We start from the raw sequence: 23,918 nt of genomic DNA, 5'->3' as shown, positions 1-23,918 counted from the left end.
AGTTAATTTTTACAGTTGGGGCTGGGTAATGCACAGCCAAGCAAGTCACAGTTTAGAAGTGAGAATCAGAAGAGTTTACCTGAGCTCATTCTCAGGTATTGAAGTATAAACCATGCATTTTTAAAATACCTATTACACTGCAAATGGGAATCTAATTCCTAGTATACAGTGCCTCTGAATATGTGTGTTGCATTTTGCATTATTAATTCCTACCAGTTGCGCTAAGCCATTTACAGAGCAAGACCACAGGTACTGGATTCTGATCCCGATGCAAAGGCTGCAGTGCAGAGGCTCAGTGCGGTAGGAAGATTTTTTTTTTTATAGAGTCCAAAGATGGACAGCAGCATGGGGATGTGCATATAACTGGATTCAATTTCGCACAGGTAACTCCAGTTTAGACTTATAGACTGTTGTCTGTCACAGGAGAAGAGCATTAGCTAATGCAATCTGAACTCAAGTCAGCTAGACATTTTGTTCCTTTTCTCTTCTCTCTCTTTTCTGAATTATTCATCAGCAAACACTTTTCACCTGCGAAAGTCACAGGTAAATCTCACACTGGAGTTTTTGCACACTCTAAATACGTGCTAATTACTTCCCCGCAGATGCAGGAGATGAAGAATGACACAGACATATGGAAATTGTCTCTGTGCTGGGAGAATAGGGGGCAATTAGATTCCAAGTGGCTCAGGAAATCATTTAAAAAAGGGGAAAGGGGGATTGTCAAAGTCTTGGAATCAGTGGTATTGACAAAACAGTGTACGCAGTTGTCTGACTACACTTGCGGTTCATTCTTTAAAACATCCAAGAAACCAAGAAATTGAACTTTGCCAACTTAGCATCTAAAGACAAAGCAGTACATCCCCTCTCTCTGGCAAGTAATTCTAATTTTACAGCAAAATATACCAATTTCAGCTAAGCGTATTTATAGAAACATTTTACAAGTTACAAAACTTTATATGTCATAAAATCCAACATACCAGTTAGTTTCTTGTTTTGAGCTGTACTTTTCATGCTCTTGTCCCCCACCTGATATATATCTCAAACTAGTTGGGTGTGGAGGCCCATCTCAGCCTGTGCTAGAAGGATACACCAGTCACATCTCTTGGCTTTGACAGGTTTCCTATTTTTAATGCCAAAGCTCAGCTTTGCAAAAAGTGTTGTGGGATACTTGACATGGGGAACAGAATTGTGGGGTGAGCATAATACATTCAGTTAACCTATCGTCTCATACATATATGCATGTTTTAAATACACACACACACACACACACACACACACACACACACAGAGCAAAGAGAGTCCACTAATGTGTATCTAAGCTTATTGTGTATGTATTGGCTAACAGTGGACACCAATCCCCACCATGTGCCAGGAAATTAATCTGGTGGCAACCATAATGTATTTTTGGTAATGAATAGGACAGGAAAAAAAAAATCTGCTCGCCTCCTGTTACTCCTGTATGTCACATGTTCAGTACAGTGTCAGAAGTAAACTAAAGCTCTGGCAAAAATGAAGCCACCTCTCTCTGGCAGGGAACTTGACAGGAAATAGAGGCTCACTTCAGTAATCCCAAATTTTTGTCAAAACAAGAAATATTGAAGATAAATGCGAGAGGGGGAACCCTCCTCGCTGCTGTGTGTGGGAGGCCCAGAGGCATTAAACATTTGCAGTACATTCCAGGCCACAGCATAGAGTGAACTGTAAACTGCTAGAAAAAGGTCATTCAAAAATGTCCCGAGTATGCTGAATCAATTAAAAATTTCTTGAGAAAGGCACATTTGCTTTACAAGGAACACGGCACTAGATGTGAGCACTGTGCATGTGTTCCAGACCCATAGAATAAACCAGCGTCACATGAACTTCAACTAGACTATTTAAAGGCCAAATTATTTGTGGTAATGGTAACCTGCTTCAAACAAATTAGTGTAAGACATTGATGTGGTTGCACAAAGAGCACAAGCTGCTAGCAGTGTGAGTGGAAATCATGCACCCAAAAGTATTTCTAGGAAGTGAAACAATTCAAGTGCATCTACTTAAAAAGAGGCAAAAAGATTGACTGCAAAGTAAACAAACCTCCCAGTCCAGATCTGAAATAAACACAGAGGCAGTCACAACACAAAACTCCATTACAAGGGATGAAGAATCATGCATTAAAGAGAAGCACCCATTTTTGCAAGAGTATCAGAGGGGTAGCCATGTTAGTCCGGATCTGCAAAAGCAATGAGGGGTCCTGTGGCACCTACCTGTATCTGATGAAGTGGGTCTTTGCCCACAAAAGCTTATGCTCATACATTTCTGTTAGTTTGTAAGGTGCCACAGGACCCCTCGTTGCTTTTACAAGAGTGACTTTCAGCACAAATAGCCAAGAAATAAAAATCCATCGATGAACATGCAGCTGAAAAAGAACAAAGTTCTGAGTGCAAGCTCTTCATAAATTTACGATCAATCAAGTTACACCAGTGTAAAAGTAACCTGTAACAGGAAATTCAGCACATGAGAACTCGCTTTGTGCTCTTGGATAAACACCATCTGGTTCCTGCTTTGCTATTGTTCCAGCTGTGACTTAAGTTCCTCCAATACAGAAATAGAAAGCACTCCACCTCTGACACCAGGTTATATCGTTACTATAATTAGGAGGCCAGCCCAGCACTACACTTTCAACAGGTAGTGACCTTTATGAGCAGCCTGTTCAGTCCACCAAACCTCCATATCAACTGGCTGGGATGCAGGTCTAATTTTACACTACCTGTCACTAAACTGTAGTCTACCTTCTCCTGGCTCAGGGAAAGTGCTTCAAACAGCTCTACAAGGCTGAGTAAGAAATGGCTCTTTCAGAAGCTGTGTTTGGCACACTGAAGTGTGGTGGATCAATGGAGGTGTGCAAGAGTGTTGTCTTCCAGTCTTAAAGCCTTGTGCTAGTTTAAAATCTGTCATCCCAGAAACTCTTCTTGCTGTTACTCAGTCACATGGCAGGTGCCATATCGTGCTGACAGGCCCTTTTGGAGGTCAGTGAAGCCAAGGGTCAGCTCAGCATATTGCTACTAGCAGACTGACTAAAGGTAGCAGCAACTGGCAGTTATTAGATTTTAAATCAGCTTTAAAATGATATGAAATGAGAACGTAGAAAAGGAGAGTAAAGGTGGGGCAGGGGAAGGGGCATGGGTACTAGAGGGAAAAGCAGATTATTATTTCTTTGTTTTGTGGTACAACACAGAGGCACTAAGACCACTGACAAGGGGGAACAACATCTCTGCTCTACAGCCTTAGCTGAGGGCCAGCTGGTTATTAGCTCATGCAGGAGAGTCACTTAGCCCCTGTGATCACGGGTTCATTCCCTTCTGCCGATGACCCAGATCCATTGGTCTTGCAATGGCAATGGCTAAGATGCCCCAAAGACAAACAACATATAAGATGAGGCAGGGCGCCGGACTCGATGACTTCCTGAGGTCCTGTCTAGCCCTAGGATTCTATAATTCTGTGAGAGGGACCTGGCAATACAAAGAGAACCAATGTTAACTGATTACAGGCAGTCTGAGAAGCAGCGCTCACAGCACACCAGCTACCTGACATTTGTTGAAGCTTTGCAGGTATCCTGGCAGAAGCTTGTTTTATGGATGATGTAGAGGAGGGGGATTTGGTGGCACTATAGCTATTTATGGTAAACTCCTTCCATATATAACGGCCCAAGTACTTGCTGGAAACTCTGATAACTGGGCAATGAGGACTGACATCACTTAGTGGAACTTGTGCAGGACCTGACATCTTCCGAGCATGACAGAGATTAGAAGTAAAGCAGGAATTTACCTTGAAGGGCCTTAAAATGAAGACAAATGGTTTGTGCTCAGTGTGGTGGTGAAGAGAAGCCAGCAAGACTCAGAGAGAGAGAGATGACATGCTTGGTGTGTCAAGCCAGGAAAACTATAATCACAGAAGCATCGTGAATGGATATCACCAGGGCAAAACCACAGAGGAAGGAGGTTGCCATAGTCAAGCCAGGAGCTGAGTGACTGCAAGGGAGGGGTATATTGCTATGAAAGGTGGGGTCCTAGAGACAGTGTGCTGGAAAGTGCCAAGATTTACGGAGTGGCTGAATATGTGGTTTTAGAGAGTGCTGAGTCAAAGATGACACCAAGGTCCTGGGCCTAAGTGACACTATAAGGGAAAGGAAAACAGTGAAAAGAAACAGGAAGCTCTCGTGCTAGTTAAGAACCAATTTCAAACTCAGATCAGAGGCAAGATGCCCCTTACCTTAAGTCCCCTGCAGTCAAGGGGCCAAGGGCTAGCCCTAAATTGTTACTGTCTGAACTTCCAGTGGCAGGCTGCTATGTATGTCTGACAGTTACATCTACCAGGATTACATGGAAGATACAAGCATCAGCACCAGCAGGAGAAGGCCTTCTGATGGCTGTAAGGAACAGAGAGCATGTTTAATCACTTATTAACACATTCTAAACGTCTGTGTAAACAGGGTAGCACCTTTTAAAACATGCTAGGTGAGAAATCTGGGGTGCACCACAACTAATGAACACACATTAAAATACAACCTACTTCCCTAGCCCCGACATGGCCACTGTTTGCATGTTCACAGGTGAGGGTTGCAGGAACACACCGTTTCCCTTCATTTCACAGCCATCAAAAGCCCAGTTCCAAATGTCCCTTCCTTGGTGCTCTGTGATGGGACAGTATCAGAGAGGTAGCCACATTAGTCTATTTTCAAAAACAAGAAGTCCTGTGGCACCTTATAGACTGACAGATATTTTGGAGCATAAGCTTTCATGGACAAAGACCTGCTTCATCAGCTGCTTGAGTTGGGGGGTAGGGGGGTTCCAAAGGAGTGTTTAAAGAGGGAGTCTCAGTCAAGGGGAGGGCCAGAGCTGACAAGACCTGTTCGGTCACAAAGGTCGGGAGTGAAATAAACCACATTCTATCTGGTAGCCTTTGTGTGTCCCTTCTCGTTCATTTTATGAGAGAATTACCCTTTCTCTCATGGCAGATGTCTAATGAGCTTTAGTTCATCAGCCGATGGACTGATTCCCAGCTGACAGGAGCTGTGCTGGATGAAATTGATATGAGGATGTACTCTGCACTCCGGAGCTGCAGTAAGAAATTGGATTTAGGAGCTGCAGTCCAGGGGCCTGTGCTAAGGGCCCCCCTGCTCTTAGCCTGCAGTCCTGGGCTGCAACCACCAAAGCCCCTGTGTTCCTGGCCAGCCCTCCAGTGATGAGCTCTGCACAACTGCTGTTCCGGCCCCCAACCCCTAGGGCTGGAGCTGAGTCACTGCAAGGACCAGGAAGCTCTGGCCCTGCGCTGCCTTTGCCTGGAGGCTCCTCTCCTTGGGAATTGCAGCTGGGAGAGCAGCAGGGGAGGCAGTGCCTGCAGGTGACCCGAGCACCACAAACCACCAGCCCCACGCCCCCCACACCAAACAGGAGCTGCTCCAAGTAATCAGCCTGCATTACAATCACCTGCCCCAGGCTTGAACCCCCTCCTCCCCTCCCAGAACCCACACCCTAACCCCCTTCCCAAGCACTCAGCTCCTCCTATACCCAGAGTGCCTAACTCATTACTAGATCCCACCCCACAACCCTGAGCCCTCTCCTGCACCCTAACTCCCCCCCCCGACCCCACCATCCTCCTCTCCAACTCCCTGTCCTCAGCCCCTCCGGCTCGCCAAACCCTGCCCCCAGCCTCGTTCCCAGCCCCCCACCCCATTCTGTACCATCCTCCTGCCTCGATCCACGGACCCTCCTGCACACACCCACATTGTTGGCCCCACCGTGGAGCCTGCAGGGCTCCACAAAACCCAATAGCTCCATACTCCTGAAGGGCTAATCTGGCCCTGCTCCCTTCCCTTCCCAAAATCAGAGCAGGCCTTCCCGCAGGAATTTCAGGTGTGCCTGCTTTTTTGGTAAATGTGGACCACTCCCCACAGTGGGGCCTGCTCTATTCCCCCACTTCCCTCCTCCCCTCCAGCCAGCCTGGCCCTGCCATTCTTCCCCAGCATCCCTGCTGCTGGTGGCCATGCCTGTACACTCCAGGTCACCGGCTGCCCTACCCCTCTCCCCACTTCTACCTGTCCTATGCACTGGGGTCCTGACTACCGCGCACCTAGGTTTCTCCTTGCTGTCCCCAGCCCTGCACATGCACCAGGGCTCTCCTGATGGCATGCAGGGTAGGGGAGCAGTGTTCCCAGTAGGATTTTCCATCCTTGGATGGGTTGATGTTTATTTAATATGAAATCAAAGAAAAAGAAAATGAACACTACTCTGGCAGTACCTGGATTATCATCTTTTCTAACAACTCAAGGTAGTGAACACACCAAAATATATATTATCCGCACACAGCTCAGCTTCAAGATGCTGAACAAATTATGGGATGGAGTGTGGGAAGCTCAGGGCAGTGGGCTGGAGATGTGGGGGTGCAGGAGGCTGGGTTGGGGTACATAAGGTGCTCCAGCTATGGAATTGGAGTGTGTAGGGGTGCACAAGTTAGGACAGGGTGCTGAGAATGTGGCAGTAAAGGAATCAGAGTTGGGGTGCATGAGGGGATCAGGGCAGAGGGTTGCAATGTGTGTGGGTGCAAAGGTTAGGGTAGCAGGCTGGGGATGTCAGGGGTTCAGGAGTAAGGGTCAGGGTACATGAGGAACCCATAGCAAGGCATCAGGGTTCATGAGTGGCTCAGGGCAGGGCATGGCTTGGGGAGAGATTGGATGACCCTGGGACCAGGTTATCTTACCTGGCCACTGATTTTAGATCAGGGTGGCCTTCTGAAGAATATATGTCAAAACTGTCTGCAGAGCCAAGCATTTAAGGCTAAAGCTGAATACTCAGATTATGCACCTAAATATCTATGAAAGGATATTTTAGAGTCGAGATTTTAGATGCTTCAGCCACAAACTAATGAAATATTTAAAGCAAGTTTTAAACTAAGACCCTGTAGACATAATGCATAACTGTTTTAGTCAGTAAATCATGGCTGGCACATGCCTAATAAATGCTTTTAATTACCACTTAATATCTCTTTCACTGGTTCTATGTTATGCTAATAGGACTGACAAGCTGGAAGGGTTTTCACTTTTAAGTTAACGGAGCTACTTTCAGGGGAAGAGTCATGAGTCTGCAAGCTGCTGCTGTGTGATCCTTCAGGAACAGTCAGAATAAGGATATGAAGTGGGGAGAACTCGGGAGCCATTGCTGCCTATGCCTGGAGGGAGGGTGTGTTCCCACCTGTTGCACCTCTCCTGCACATGGGCTTGCAGAAAAAAAAATTCTAATCAAAGTTTCCATTTGTAGAATAGTAACAGAGAGAGAACCATGCTAGTCTGTAGTCTATCAAAACAAAAAAGCAGTCCAGTAGCACTTTAAAGACTCAAAATAATTTATTAGGCGATGAGCTTTCACCAGACAGACCCACTTCTTCAGACCACAGCCATACCAGAACAGATTGTTGTAGGGGAAGATAAATCTTCTCCCTCTAGTGGTCAGAAAGGATCACATTTCTGTCATTTGTCTTAGACATGCTGATGAACTGTATGGATCAGATCCTGTAGCCTGACCCCATTAATCTACTCAGATGACATTAAGAGACTGTAATATGGACACAAATGTCCATACCTAGGCCCTGTATCCCTTCCCTTGTACAAGATGTGACGGAGCCCTGCTACAATTCTCTCTCAGCGTAGGATCCACTAAACACCTTACATCAGTGACACAATTTAAAACTGTGTAGCACAACCCTAGACAGCACTGGGCCTGGGATCTCAGAATTGGTGCCTGGACACCCCATCCCATCTCCTGCACTGATCAGATCCCTGGAATAGAAAAGATCTGTCCCTGTCACTTTAAAAATACTCTGGCTGTTCAAGCATTTCCATTTAAAACACTAATGTCACTGTTAATTCTAAAAGCTGTGTTTGAATGCTTATTCTTTGTTTTCGTGAATCCATGAAATTCATAGGCAGCTGTCTGTAATGAAGTTACAGCTACAGAGAAATGACCCTGGAAAATCCAAGTCAGCTGATAAAACACAGTGTTTTTCTAAGTGGCTATATCAGATCCCTGCTATGGAGAGCTAGGTTATAAAATGCGAAATATTAGCTGCCTTAATGGGAGTGTTTACAATTTATCATGCAAATATTATCTCAAGTCCCCTGTGTGTCTGGATTTGACTTGAATTGAAAGTGGAGCTCACAGTGTACATAAACAGAGAAAAGCACACAAGGAGTTCTGACATGAATTTGAATGGGAGAATTAGTTTCTTGGCTCCCTGCCTGTTTGTTTATGCCCTTTGGGTTCTATTGGGTTAAGTGATTTCATTCATTCATGGATGAAATTATATATTCTTTCACTGTACATGACATATCATATAGTATTTCTTCCATTTAGGATGCCTTTGGGGAAAAACTCATCTTAAAACAGTCAATTGTCTATGAAATCTGTTATTTGATAGCATATGTACCTCCTACAAGTATAACTTTGTCATTATGGGAACCCACATTAAACTGAAGCTATTTAATTTAGAGCCCTACTCACACGATCTTATCTGAACAGTAAATAACACCCCACCTTAAAGTAGTGCTTTCGCATGACAGCAGAAATCCATGTTTTAATCCATAGAATACAGTCATTTCCCACACAACCAGCTAAATCTCTGATTCAGCAGAAGTAACTCATATGCAGTAGCACTTCTTCATGCAAGTTACTCCACTGAGACTATTTGGGTGAGTAAACCTTATTCAATGTAAGAGTTACATCATCAGGCCTAAGTAAGTGCGAATGAAAGCATGTCTGTTTGTACACTGTAACCCATATCCTCAACAGGATCATCCCAGAGTACATAGAAATTCATATTTTATGCACAAACATGTACAAAGTCAGCATGTCCGTGCAAACCGCAGACCATGTTCCACAACCTTAACTCTGCCCCCATAGAGCTGTCAGCCTTCTATCATTCCCTTTAACTGCCCATCTGCACACAATCCTCTATCAAAGTAGCTTCTTACAACAGAACGAACCACAAACTACACCAAACAGCCATAGCTAGTGGGAGGAGGGGCAGAAATAATAAAGTAAAGTGTATGAGCAAAAAGGTCATATGGCCTGTGGTGTATGATAGTTGTAATAATAAAGTGTATACTTGAAGGTAGAGGAGTAAAGGATATGTACTGTTAACATGACTTATGTTTTCATTTGCTTGCTTTTATGTATTTGTGTCAGTCATGTTTTGTTCCTGTAGCAACCAGACTGCTTCACAAGTAAGGTTTTTTATATTAATACAGAATAAATGTTTTCAAATACCCTGTTTCCAGTAAACCACAATCAATTTCATTTTAATTATAATCCAGGCATAGGCATTTGGTAACATATCAGTATGGTGTTTCTTTTCAGATTTATACGTTATCCTGGTTCAGCAGTCTTTCCTTGAGGCTTGCAAAAGATTGAATATTTTAAGATATGCTATAAAAACCTTCACTAGAAGCCTTGTTCAAAATGTAGGGGACAAATGAAGTTAAGACAGCATTTAGGAAGTTAAGTACAGGTACTATAGTTATACACTAGGGCTACATCTACACTAGAGGGTTTTGTCAACAAAACCTGGGAATGTCCAGATTCCCAAGGCAGTCCGTTGACAGTAAATCAACAGAATGCACCACTTTTATCAATAGCCTTATCCCTCTCCCCATGAGACATACCTCCTCTGTTCACAGAAATCTGTTGACTGAAAGCTGATCTGGACATTCCAGGTGACCCTCTATCAACAGACAGGGCTTCCAGGACACCGGACAGCCCTGTCTGCTGTGTTTCTGGTTGACCATTTTGTTGAGAGAGCAGCCGGGCCACACTCTGTCAACAGAGCATTGTTCTTGCAATCCACTTGGCAGTTTGGCCGCGATCTGATCTGTTGACAGAAATTTTGTCAGAAGACATCTCCCAACAAAATCTTCTTTCGACAAATCGCTGTAATCTAGACATAGTTTTGGATACTGCTGTCTACTGAGCTAGAGATTCCCTTAGTTCAGTGGTTCTTAACTGGGATAAGCAAAAGTCGTCCAGAGGTGCATCAACTCATCTAGATATTTGCCTTATTTTATCACAGCCTACGTAAAAACATTAGTGATGTAATTGCAAACAAAAATTTCATAATGACAACTTGTTTATACTGCTGTGCATACTATCTACTGAAGTGTAAGTATAATATTTATATTCCAGTCAATTTTATATTTATATGATAAAAATGAAAACGCAAGCAATTTCTCAGTAATAATGTTCTGTGACACCTTTACATTTTCAGGTCTGATTTTATAAGCAATTAGTTTTCAAGTGAGTTGGAACTTGGAGTATGCAAGACAAAGCAGAAAAGGGTACAGTAGTCTGAAAAGATTGTGGGCCACTGCCTTAGCTGATGTGTTTGTTTCATGAGTGTTTTCTTCCCCCTTTAAGAAACTGAAAGATGTGCTTCTATTTTTTCATAATATTTTATTGAAAAGATACATTTAAAAAAATACACAGACATTTTACTATTTACGGATTGCAGATAAAGATGTTCTAAAAGAGTTAACTCTATTTTATTCCTTTATTATACTTTTCCCCCTAACATCACATAGACTTAAGTCTGAGCACTGCATATTGATATTACTTTTATAAAAGAGGGTAAAGACAGGAGACAAGGGAGGGCAGAACTTCAATATAGTCAATAAACAGAAAAGACAGTCAATTATAAATATTTTACGTTCTGTACATTATTGCATTAGGGAGCCACAACATTATGCAGCATTGTTACAAAGGAAACAAGTTTAGACATGAAGAAAAAGGCTATTTACGTATAAATACATGACCCATTGTCTTCTTGAACAATGCATGTGAGCTATGATAATGTGCAATCGAAAAGCTTTTTTTGTTTGTTTGTTTTTTAATGTTAAACTTTGCTTAGCAACACCAGTGAGGAAACTCCAAAATAAGTTAAAATGAAAATAGTAAACAAGTATCAATCTTACCTATATGTTTTATGGCTTTCTATTTTTAATCTTTCTAAATAAAATGTGAAACAAGAGAAATAATTGTTTAAAAAAACGTTCAAAGCTGCATTATTTCCAAATATTTGCACAGCAACCAAAAGTGTCTAAATCAGACAGGCGATACATCTCTAGTACTACACAAGATACATCAGTACTGTGGTCTAAAACAGTAAACGATTCCTGTCAAAAAGACCACAATAAAGAGAAAAGGATGCAATCACTTATTAAGATGTTATCCACAATTAAGCACTTGGTTAATCTACCTTTTCACACTAAAATATTACCAGTTGGATTCCAGAGACCTATTTACATGTGTGTGAGCAAGGAAGACTCCAGTTTTCAAGTCACTCAGGAAATATTCTGTGTTCCTTGTTTCCAAGGTAAATCATGTTTCCCGGGTAATTCATTATATAAAACCAACAGATGCATGAATCTTGATGCTTTCTTATTATGAGCCATAAAGCTTTTGGTAACACCTTCTCTGACAAATTATTGAATTAAAAGAGTGTGAGAGATGTTGTCTAGGCTTCTGGAATACAGTACCTGTCCATGAAGAATGCTGCGATTTGGACTTTTGGGTGTCACACTGTGTGGCATTATAAAAGAGAAAGGCATTTTAAAATATCAAATCCTTACATGCTTTTGCTTCCTTTTCTCCCTTTCTACTGGCCATGGTTATCTTATTATCACTACAAAATTAGTATGGTGCAAAAAGGATCGATGCAGGAGTCGCACGTATGGGCCCGTGACCCGGCCTTAGGAGAGCTGGTGGAATTGCAGGTGTCTGAAACAAAGAGGCAGAAGGACGGGGAGGGAGAGACAGAGCAGATGATACAGCTGCAGCCGCAGCAAGAGAAGATGAAAGGAAAGCAGGTGCTAGGGGCTTAATCATATCTTTTTGGAATGCTAGTTTTGCCTGAAAAACACAAAAAGAAAAATAAAAGTGTAAATATTGTTCTCTCCACCATTTTTACAATAAGTAAAAGTATTAACCCTGGCAAAGCAACGAAGGGTCCTGTGGCACCTTATAGACTAACAGAAAAGTTTTGAGCATGAGCTTTTGTGAGCACAGACTCACTTCATCTGATGCATCTGATGAAGTGAGTCTGTGCTCACGAAAGCTCATACTCAAAACTTTTCTGTTAGTCTATAAGGTGCCACAGGACCCTTCGTTGCTGTTACAGATCCAGACTAACACGGCTATCCCTCCGATACTTAACCCTGGCAAAGAACTCCTTAAGTTTTTAAGCTATTTATCTGTCTGGATAGCAGTAACAAAAGCCATTTTCAATTGCTTCTCAGTACTTTACACCTGATTTATAATTATTTCTTCTGCTCCAGTTTCAGCCATTTCTGGTTTCAGATGTCTGTGCGTAGCCCAAAAGGTAAATGAACATAGATTGCTTTACTGAACAGACAGCAGTTCAAATATTCAACTGCAAAATTTTCCATCAGCATTGTCACATATGTACCTGAACAGTGGATGAAAATTTTGTTGCTTGTGATGTTAACTGCTAGATTACAGACGCCAATCAGAATAGTAAAAGTATGCCGCTATGCACCTGCAATTAATTTTGCTAGTATAAATATGCAGATGCAAACCTACTAAATGGGAAATAGTCTCAGCAATTTTGAAAACTGTATCTACATTTTATTGTGACAACCGGGACAATTTATACAACTGAATTGTGCATTTAAATACTGACAAATTCACAGTGAATGGATGTGGGTGTGCCAGCGTGTGGGGGTAAAGGTAATTTATGAGAGTGAAACTCTCCAAATTCTATAAATCATCACCATGAAATTCAAGATTGGAAAAACGAGTCAAGATCATAACTTGTAAAAATAGCAAGGTGCATCTTCCTCATTTCTTGTTATGTATAAAAATGGGGTGTAGAAAAATGCAGAGATGGGAAACGCCCATCGGTTCATCTAGTTCTTTCTCTATGAATGCAGATTTGTTCTTTTCAACATATTTTGTAGTCTCCAAGACTAAATAATGTCCCCAATCATTTTAATAAAAGATGTCTCTCTTTGAGATCCCTAACATAACTGGTATGTGTATTGAAAAACTACCCTTAAAATGTATACATTGTAAATCCCCTTGTGGATTGGTGTGATTCAAGGCTAAGTACTTATGGGTGGGAGGAAAGATATTTATATCCTGGCTCTATTACTGTAGGTTTTAAATCCAAGAGATAAAAATATAATGCTTTACAGAACTGAGCAAGATTAGTGTGACCCAAAGCTAGTGAGTGGGGAGCAGTGGGGCAATCCGGAAACATTTTCATTTGACTACATAATTACACAAAAACATTAATATTTGAAAACTTCTAATCAGGTTGCATATGCTTTTTGGGTAGGGTCTCACTTTTGGACATGAATAATTGCACCTCCTTAGTTCCAACACATAAAAGCACTAATGAATCAAACACAGTGACCATTGCAGGATGGCTTAACTAGTGAGCAGAGGGCATGCAAATCTCTCTGAGGTGGGAGTCAGGCTGAGCTGCGAGCAGCTTGGCTAGAGAAATCGCCAAAGGGTGTTATGGGGGAAGCTCCGTGGGAAGGAACCCAGAGCAAAGGAAGGGAATATTCTGGGCTGAAAGTTTTGGAAGCCAAAACAGAAAGTGGTGATCTAGTATCTCTGTAATAAACTTAGGATGAATTCCTCAGTGATAGGAAAGTAATGCTCTAAAACACCTCCACTCTTCCGTAACAGCCCAGATGGACAAACAATGTGTGTCCATTCCAGCCATTAAAGAGGAGTGCACTAAAAACAGAAGTGTTCACCTTTCCACTAGACACACAATCCATTCCACATCCCACTGATCATCCACTCCCCTCTAGCAATATAGAACTCTGGAGTGCTATTTTGCCTATGAGTGGGCAAACAGAGTATACACTATCTTCAAACCTGCTGCTAATACAGATTCAGCCTGCAGGGGGAGAAATTCAGAAGCTTTCCCCCCTGCCATATGCCTGGTCTCCTTGCAGTGAGAGTCTCAAGGTCATAAGCTCACAGATACAGTAGTGGTGCATAGTAATGGTACTTACTGCTAAAATACTTGGGCTGCGTTGAAGTTTGTTGTAAGGGCTATATTTAGGTTTCATAGGCTTCCCTGCCACTCTGTCCTTGTGCCTTCGGCTGGAAATGTGCTGAAATGATAAAGAACACACTTAAGAAACAATCACAGCTCTCAGAGTTTTATTTTTTCAAATTGATTTTGCAGCTGGATGCACCAAGACCCTTGTTGAAGACACTGTGAAATAAGTAAGGCTGAAGGGATGCAGCAATGATCTAACAGTTGTTTCTTGATGAATGATGCTCACCAGTTTTCACATAAAGAACCACAAATTATTTTTATGCATATAGAACAGAGTTAAATCAAATACGCACAATTCTGTGATCCAAGCTGTAAGGACCCAATGTCACTTGCACTTGGGCAAAAGCTTTGCGATATTAAAAGGTACCTGTTTAAGCTGAATTTCCGAATTGACATGGACATCACAGATTTCACAATGAAACGTCTTGTTCTGCAGTCCTGAGCCCTTACTGCCATTTTGAATCTTCAGCCTGGATCCAAGCCTAGGATAAGACTTAATTGGACCCGCACCATTCCGAGCTTCCACCATTGTCTTGTGTTTGGATCCTAGTGGACAATTAGATGGATAAAGACTAACAATGATTAAGTGTGTTCTTCTTATGCAACACATCTCAGTGAATTTATTTTTCAGCACTGCTGCAGATTCCATCACTTTTTAGATGTTCTATAACATGAAATTATTGTTCAGGAAACACCATGGTTACATACTTGACATGGTTTAGATTGTGCATTATCTTGCCTTTGATTACTTTACTACACATTTCACCACAGCATGCCACACAGGGCAAACCATAAAAGAAATTAGATGTTTTGTGCAGAAAAGGAAGAAGTACACATTGGAATATTTTCCCCTCATCTCATGGACCAGGTTGTTGCCACTTACCATTCTGCAAATGGATAAAAGGGTATAGCCAAGGAGGATACTAAAATCTGCATATAAACTAGACTTGGTTAATCCTGTTTCAACCAGCCCTAACTACGTCTTCCTGTTCAGAATAAGCCCCTCATTGGAGGAGTCAGAGACCCATGGCCAGTAAATTAAAGGGATATAGATGAAAGCTAGTTGTGTGGTCTTTATTATAATAAGAACCACAGAAGAAGACATACTGGGTGAAATCTTGGTTCCTCTTACTCAATGACACTTTTGCCACTAACTTCAATGGGTCTACGATCTCACCCCCTGGCATTAGGTCTAGGGATCCATGAGGAATTCATAAGAAATCCTTGTCTAAATGATGTATGTCTCTGGAATTTATGTGATTGTTAAGGTCCTGACCCTTTGCAGTCCAGGAGAGAGAAAATACTAAGCAAAGGCTGTACTACAAAAGCCTTTTGGGGTTTGCTTCTGTCCGTCCATGTTTATGTGGATAGAGAGAGGATCCTCAAGATATTACATAAAAAAACTACATTTTACTAATGAGAGAATTTAGCTAAGCATATTAAGAAGAAATATGTTCTACGTTAGAACTGGAAGCAGTACAGAATGTGCAATAATGTTGAAAACTTCATGTTAATTGGAAGCACCCGTTAAGTTAGGGCAAAGTACAAGTAGGTATCCTGGGCTGTAGAAAGTTTGGAGAAATCAGTCTTCAGAATAGGAGAATTTAAAAAGGGCATCTTTAAAAACGGTATTTTAAAACTTTTCTGCTTGAGATTATAAAGGACTTTATTTTTAAGTGAGGTGTCACACACTTATATGTAGTAACTCACCTGTGTTGTGTGCTTCTAGCTGTGATAAGGAGTTCACAGCCACTTTGCATAGTGAACAGTAAAGTAGTTTTTTGGCTTTTTCCTCTTCTGATTCAGCAACTGTACCAGTTGCTCCATTTGTGCTTTTAGAGGATGATACAGATGTTATAGGTGCTAATGTTACAGCTCCAGCTTTGGGGAGGAACAGGCCCACTTCAGTATTTGAAGGCTGAGTACAACCACTGGTTTTTACTTTTCCTTTATCTTCTAAAAGAAACAAACATGTATCGTAAGTTAATGTACACATAGAGAATATATACAGAGCAGCAATATCCTAAAGGAAGAAATCTCAAGATCCCTTGTTAGATTTCTATCATCATTCTTAATTAGTTTTGGGGCTAATTTTCTGGGCTCTCAGGAAACTGCTAAATCATCACTACCAGAGACATAACGCCGAGATCATAAAAATACTTCTGAAAAGCAATTTGTTTGCCTTTGGAAGGGACCAAACTGTATCAAAGAACAGGAATTTTCAAGCTAATTTCATTGGGGAGGATAATCCTGATGTTCTCCCATGACCTTGAGACCCACTTCCCCCATTTCAGGTATGCAAGCAGACTAGAGTGCTTTTCTAAAGTTTACAGAGAGGACAATGTACAACTGCCAATATTTAGGAAAAATTATTCAAGGTGTAATTCCCTATACAAACTGGGAGGCTTAAAGGTTGTAACATACATTCAATGCTCCTGTGTGCTCCTGATTAATCAATCACCTAGGCCTCCTCTGGGACGAGGCAGAAGGCACAATTTCATTTTACAGATGGGGATTCCAAAGCAAAGAGATCTTGACTGAAGCTGCAGAGGTCATTTATAAGAGCCAAGATTAGAATGTAGGAGGCACATGCTCATCACCATATGATGAGGGGACAGTTACTCACTTATAAGCAGCCATCCAAGAGCCTACACGGAACAGAGGTGGCACTAATATTGTCAGCAGTAGCCTAAGCAGCCTGGGTGTCAAAAGTTACTGCTAGGATGTCAGAGCTACAGGAATAAACTCCTATCATTGGGGAAAGTTCATCATTAGGGGAAATCTCAGTGAGAAACTTCAACTCAATCGAGCAGCTGACATCAGCGTAACTGCCAGTTTGTATTTACCAGGGTACTTTTGCAAGGAAAAAGGTTAGATGCTTTTTAAAATAAGAGATGAGATTAGCCTTGACCTTTGTAGGGCTCGAATATTCACAGAGTCCCACAGGCCAGCTGTGCCTTTCGGATTAGACACACTATGGCTTATTAGACACAAGTACGTCAAGAGATAAGACCATGATACAAGACAAAAAACAATGCCCTGAGGAAGACTTGCATTGAAAGACAGATTACAAGGTGATTAAAAAAAACACAGTTTTGCATAATACATTCCTAGACAAGATTAAAATTAAAACTGTTTCAATAAGATCAAAATAAATTTCTTAACCATTATACTTGTTTAAATAATTGTTATACATAGCGCTAGCTTGGCACATACCCCGCCCCGCCCTGCCCCGCCCCATCGCAGTAAAACAGGAATCAGCTAAACCACAGAAAAGCTCTTAAAAGCAGCTTTAAAAATGAAATTTATATCACAAAGCCCACAACTGTCCCAAATACCACTGGGTCCACTCCTTCTGATTCCACTTCAGCCAATCTGCGCAACACAAGCTTAAGGCCACCACTACTCACTGAAACAGTGAAGAACAGCGAATTATAGGGTTGGAAGAGACCTCAGGAGGTCATCAAGACCAACCCCCCTCTGAAAGCAGGACCACTTTCAACTAAATCATCCCAGCCAGGCCTCTGTCAAGCCAGGACTTAAAGACCTGTAGGGAAGGTGATTCTATCCCCCATCCAGGTAACACACTTCAGAGCTTCACCATGCTTCTAGCTACATCTACACTGGAAGCATCTGTTGACACAAGTCACTGCTGGCAGAGACGTCCTCTACACACAGATGCCATCTACACACAAAAGCATCTGCGAAAAGTGATCCACTCTGTCAAAAGATGAGGAACTTGGAAGCCTGCAGACAGCGGGTCCCATGACTGGCAAAGCTTTTCTGGGACTGCTGGCCCCAGGCCTCCTTAAAGGACCCCTCCCCAACAGCTGCTCCCTGCAGCCCAGAGTCTGCACAGCCCCAGGAGGATGGCAGGGGTGGAGTGGCAGGCATTCTGGAACCATGGGCCCTCCCACTCAGGCCCTCACATATGTTTTCAGTCTCCTCCTCTTGCAGGTCGTCAAGGCCATCCATGACATCCTGCTGTGGAGGGTCATCTGGCTCAGGGATGCGGATGTAGCCATTGCTGGCTTTGTGACCCAGCGCTTCCCAAACTGCATCGGTGTGTTCAGTGAGACATTCGCATCCATCCCCCAGATCACAGCATGGCCGAGTTTGTGAACCAGAAGGGTGTACCACTCCATTGTCATGCAGGCTATGGTGGACCACCAGAGATGCTCCACCAATCTATACATTGGCTGGTTGGGCCAGGCCCACAAGGTGAAGGTGGAACCTGAGCCTCTTCCAGAGGATGGAGAAGGGGACTTATGTGCCCCAATGGGAGATGCCTGTTGGAGACATCATCATGTAGCACTGCATTGCTGTGGATGCAGCATATCCCATCCTACTCGGGTTCATGTGCCCTCACACTGGGCACCCGGACCCCTTGCAGGAACTATTCAATGCTTGCCTCAACTGGGCTTGGCTGCCAGTGGAGTGCGCCTTCAGATGCTTGAAGGCACTCTTTAGATGCCTCCTCATGCGGCTGGACATTGGGGATCAGAATGTCCCATAGGTTCTGGGTGGTTGCTGTGCTCTCTACAACTTAGTGGAGAGAAAGAATGAGGACTTCTTCCAGGGCTGGCTGGCTGACTAATTCCACCCCCAAGTATGAGGAGCTGGAAGCGGCACCCACCTGCCATTCCCACTGCAATGGGTGCTGATACAGGAGGCCCTCTGGGAGATCTTTGCCCGTGGCCCCCAATGACCCTCCCCCCATGGGACCCCATCCTGGGTTCCCAGGCCCCAAGGCCCACCCCTTCCCCACAATGGCCTCACCCACCCACCCACATCTCACTCCCCCCACAATGATGAGGGACGCAGGGGGTGTTGTAGAAAGTAATCGTTAGTGCACAGAACCTCTCACCCACTCAGAGCAGGAAATAAACACCTACAACAAGAACATCATGGAAACTGCAAACAAGAGTAACTATATACATATGGTAGGGATGGAAGGGGCATTAGCTTAGAGGGGGCAGGGGACAAGGACACAGTGTCCACATGATCCCCTCCTGCTCTGGGTTCAGGGACCATGTCAGGGCTGGGAAGGGGCCAGGAGGACTGGGAGGTACAGAGGTGGGGGGGTTCAGTGGGCTCAGGGTCGGCAGGAGGAGGATGGGGGCTCAGAGGGCTTGGGGGTCCTGGTGGGATGGGAGAGCTGGCATGCAGGGGGGGCTGATGGTGACATTATCCACCCCACCAAGTCGAGGACCACTTGGGGAAAAGCTTGCAGGGCAGTGGGGTGGAAGAGGAGCAGGGTGGGCAGTAGCAGCAGGAATAGTGGGGGTGGAAGTGGGGCAAGAGCAGCGGGATGGGGGAGACAGAGGAGCTGCGATTGTGTGGCTGCCCTAGGTCGGTTAAACATCGAAGTGCTGGCTCGCATGCAGCTGCGGCTCACCCACTGGGACTTCAAAGTCCCCCCCAGAATTTTGAGGAGTAAAGGGACTTCGAACTTGCCCAGGCACTTCAAAGTACTGGTGTGTGAGTCGCGGCCACACGTGAGTCAGCACTTTGAAGTTTAACACTTCAGAGTTGCTGCGGGGGGTGGAGGGGGGGAATTGCTTAATGAAGTGCTGTATATGCACCACAGTGCTTCATTAATAAACTCCCAACACCCTGCTTACCATCCTCCCTTTGAAGTAGGGAGCTAGTGTAGACACAGCCAAGGAAACTCATCACTTGTATACTATTTAACAGTGTAGATGACTTCATAATATATAAAATGCTTGTATATTTTGGAGTGTTTCAGCCTAGATACTCTTGGAAGCATTATATAAAATCCAGACATAAGAGGAGAGGTGGCTGTAAAGATACAGCTCTATAGTAAAGCTTCCCTGGATGCTTAATTCAGGGATAATACCTGTAAGCCAAACTCCACACAGTCTTACATCTGGTACAAGTCCACTGGAGTGAACAGATTCGGACTCGAGATAAATCAGAACAGAATTTCGTTCAACACCTCCACGAGCACTCACATGCCTCAGGCCAGAAGTGGACTCTGTTCCACTCTAAAGATTTAGAAGATTGCAGCACACACTCCCTCCAGCCCCACGACTGCCCATTTCCAGTAGATGGAGCACAAGGCTCCAACTCTGCTGAGGCTCTTCTTTTTCCCAGGTCCTGCTAGGAAGGAGAGATCTACTGCTCTGCAGGCAGCACTAGACAAACTTAGAACACAAGAGCTGAAATTTGGCCTAATCCCTGCATGGTGCCAATATGGGTAAAATCTTCTGTGTTCTTTTCTGGAATTACCCCCATCTACAACCTGTAGCTCCAGAGCCACATGCATCACTTTAAGGACTTCTTTGTGGCACTGGACACTATACCTGCAAAGTAGAACATAAACCCTCCTGATTATTTTTGATACTTCAGTGAATGTCTAAAAGTCCAACAATGAACAATTTTTATCTGAATAGCCAATGGTGTGTGATCTTGAAATGTTGGATAACCCCTGCTTTATTATGTGCAGCGCATTGTTGGATATGAGCGTGTGCGCTGTTCTTAAAATAGGCGTTACAAAAAGTATGGTTTGATGTGATTTATTAAGGACCGTCTCATATTCACATGCATTGCGGCTCTTGATTTGTTTTATTTTTTGTTACTACATTCAAAAAAGGGCTCTTCTTGCTCTTGTGGATGCTGACCCCGGCCTGTGTGGGACCCCATACTACAGGACAGTATATGACTGCTCTTTTACTAAAGCACAGAGAATATTTGTCTGTTATATTCTTGTCTGCAATTAAGGACTAAGTATCCTTTTTAACTTAAGCCCCAGGAGCAGTAAAATTGCTGGCTCATTCCTAGCTCTTACTGAATACTGTTTTTATTTGAAATAAGAGAGGAAAAAAAAACTTACTAAGTATCACTTTGGGCTCAGTAATATAAATGCTGTTGTCTCTTACCTCCATTGTTTCAGCCTTGGCTTTGAAGTTGCTTTCATCTATGTATGACTGTTCGGCTTGTATCTAGTGTCACAGTTGGATTTGAGAATTGGAGGTGTATTTAGCTAATTAGAACTATGTCTGATTGAATTTGCATGTCAGACACTCACAACAAATAGAGAAGACGAAGATCTAGGCTGGGCAATTTGTCCATTTCCCTACCAAATCAGATTTGTTTGAACTGACTTACAAGTCACAGCTTCGGCTGCACTCTTGGGAAGTTCTACTGCAGAATTCAATGCTGCGTCTACTCTATGAGCTGAAATCAATTTTATTAAAATCGATTTCTTAACACTGGGTTTTAACCATTTGATTTTGAGCATCTTCATATTCCCACATGCTCCCCACAAAACTGACTTATTGCTGCCACACACAAGTAGCTTAAATAGAGCTTAAGTTGAGTGCTGCAGCAGTGTGTTGTGAGAACCTATTCCACAGTTTCTTGAGCCCCATAGCCCCATATTCCCACATTTCACTCCCCTCTTTCTCCTGCCATGTTAAACCAACTTCCCCTTTTCTGGACAGGGGTCTGGCTTGCCTTTATAAGAGATGTGCTTTTTATAATTGAGGGGAGGGGTAGTAAACCTGTCTTTGAAACGGGATGCAAAAGCACTGGATCTTTGCAGGCTTAGACCTGGATTTAGACCTCCTGGCAAAGACGACTCTTGAAAGAAGAATATGTTTAACTGGACACGGATGCTACATTGAAACTCAAATGAATCAGTAACAGCTCCGGGCAGCTAAAAGACAGAAGAGGTTTGAGAGCCCTGAAAATTGTGACTGCCCATGGACACCCTTTGGTTATGTTTGGACGTGAATCTGGATTTATGCTTCCTGCAAAAGAAGACCCTTAGAAGAAGAATATGTCTAAGTAGACATTGTTGCTACACTGAAACTCCAATAAATCACTGAAACTGTTATGGCTCGGGGAGACTACCAGACCCCTGAATAAAGCCAGCTCCTTTGGCCTCTGGATAAAGACTAGACAAAAATTTGGTCTGAGAGGACAGCCACTGTAGTGACAAAGTGTTTTCTTCTGTGGACTGAAATTCATGTCTGCTGAGGAAGACAAATGGCTTTTTTCATTATTGCTTCTTTCCTTTTGTTCCTATGGAAAAAAGGAGTTAACCCCTCCCCCAGCCCCTGAGATTGCCAATTCAGATGCTATCTGTAAAATGTTACAGAACATTTTAAAAAGCCAGTCAATAACAGAAGTACAATAAAATGATTCATATCATAAAACCATAGAATACTAGGACTGGAAGGGACCTGGAGAGGCCATCAAGTCCAGCCCCCTGCCCCAATGGCAGGACCAAGCACTGTCTAAACCATCTGACAGACATCTACTAACCTGTTCTTAAATATCTCCAGCGATGGAGATTCCACAACCTCCCCAGGCAATTTATTCCACTGTTTGACCACCTTGACAGTTAGGAACTTCTTCCAAATGTCCAGCCTAAACCTCCCTTGCTGCAGTTTAAGCCCATTGCCTCTTGTTCTATCCTCAGAGGCCAAGAAGAACAAGTTTTCTCCCTCTTCCTTATGACACCCTTTTAGATACTTGAAAACCCCCACTATCTTCTCTTTTCCAAACTAAACAAGCCCAGTTCTTTCAGCCTTTCTTCATAGGTCACGTTCTCTAGACCTTTAATCATTCTTGTCGCTCTTTCCTGGACCTTCTCTAATTTCTCCACATCTTTCTTAAACTGCGGTGCCCAGAACTGGACACAATACTCCAGCTGAGGTCTAACGAGCACGGAGTAGAGTGGAAGAATGACTTATTGGGTGTGTCTACATTTGCATTCCTATTTCGAAAGAGGCATGCAAATGAGGCAAAATAAAAATGCAAATGAGGTATAAATTTGCATATTCAGCATCTCATTTGGATATTCTAATTTCAAAAGAAGAAAGCCAGTGTAGACGCTGCTTTTTCGAACATAAACCCCATCTTCAAAAGAGTCCTTCTTCCCATTAAATAAAGGGAAGAAGGATTCTTTTGAAGATGGGTTTAATTTCAAAAGAGCAGTGTCTACACTGGCTTTCTTCTTTCGAAAGAAGCTCTTTCGAAATTAGAACATGCAAATAAGGTGACGAATACACAAATGTATACCTCATTTGCATGCCTCTTTCGAAAGAGGAATGCAAGTGTAGACGCACCCCTTGTGTTTTGTTCACAAGATACCTGTTGATACATCCCAGAATCATGTTTGTTTTTTTTGCAACAGCGTCACTCTCTTGACTCATATTTAGCTTGTGGTCCACTATAACCCCTAGATCCCTTTCTGCTGTAGTCATTCCTAGACAGTCTCTTCCCATTCTGTATGTGTGAAACTGATTGTTCCTTCCCAAGTGGAGCACTTTGCATTTGTCCTTATTAAACTTCATCCTGTTTACCTCAGTCCATTTCTCCAATTTATCCAGATCATTTTGAATTATGATCCTGTCTTCCAAAGCAGTTGCAATCCTCTCAGCTTGGTATCATCTGCAAACTTAATAAGCATACTTTCTATGCCAATATCTAAACCGTTGATGAAGATATTGAACAGAACCAGTTCTAAAACAGATCCCTGTGGAACCCCAATTGTTATACTTTTCCAGCAGGATTGATATGCAAATAAATCAGTGAATGGATATCTGAGCTTCAGTACTCTGTGAGTGGATTGAATTGCCTTTGAATAGATTAATATGTTTAAGAATAATGGAACTGATATACAGGGATAGATGTAAACATTTAAAGTTTATATGCTTCAGTTGTGGTAAGTGCTCTCCAGTGCCACAGTGATGGAGCTGAAGAAATGACTTTTACAAATATGCATCATTTTTGATTACTCTGAAAAGCCTTAATGATTTGGTTGC

At 42.9% G+C, this 23,918-nt stretch overlaps 1 protein-coding gene across 5 annotated transcripts in view; it reads right to left on the bottom strand.

Annotated features, from left to right (window-relative positions):
- Positions 1-10,515: 10,515 nt before the first annotated feature.
- The window catches only part of ZNF385B (zinc finger protein 385B), a 124,617-nt gene continuing 111,214 nt past the window's right edge, over positions 10,516-23,918 (bottom strand). For 4 of the 5 annotated variants that reach the window (XM_075001164.1, XM_075001160.1, XM_075001163.1 and 1 more), the window contains 4 exons: positions 15,832-16,077; positions 14,489-14,667; positions 14,072-14,173; positions 11,461-11,930 (listed from right to left, as the gene is read on the bottom strand). In XM_075001164.1, the coding sequence (XP_074857265.1) occupies positions 11,712-11,930; positions 14,072-14,173; positions 14,489-14,667; positions 15,832-16,077 (746 nt within the window). In that variant the 3' untranslated portion in view covers positions 11,461-11,711. Of the gene's footprint in view, positions 11,931-14,071; positions 14,174-14,488; positions 14,668-15,831; positions 16,078-23,918 lie in introns of all 5 variants that reach the window. The other variant, XM_075001161.1, reaches the window with a different exon arrangement.

The sequence above is a fragment of the Carettochelys insculpta genome, chromosome 8 (assembly GCF_033958435.1).
Source record: "Carettochelys insculpta isolate YL-2023 chromosome 8, ASM3395843v1, whole genome shotgun sequence".
NCBI classification, from domain to species: domain Eukaryota; kingdom Metazoa; phylum Chordata; order Testudines; family Carettochelyidae; genus Carettochelys; species Carettochelys insculpta.
The sequence above is the reverse complement of the archived record's forward strand: the minus strand, read 5'-3'. Positions and strand labels throughout refer to the sequence as shown.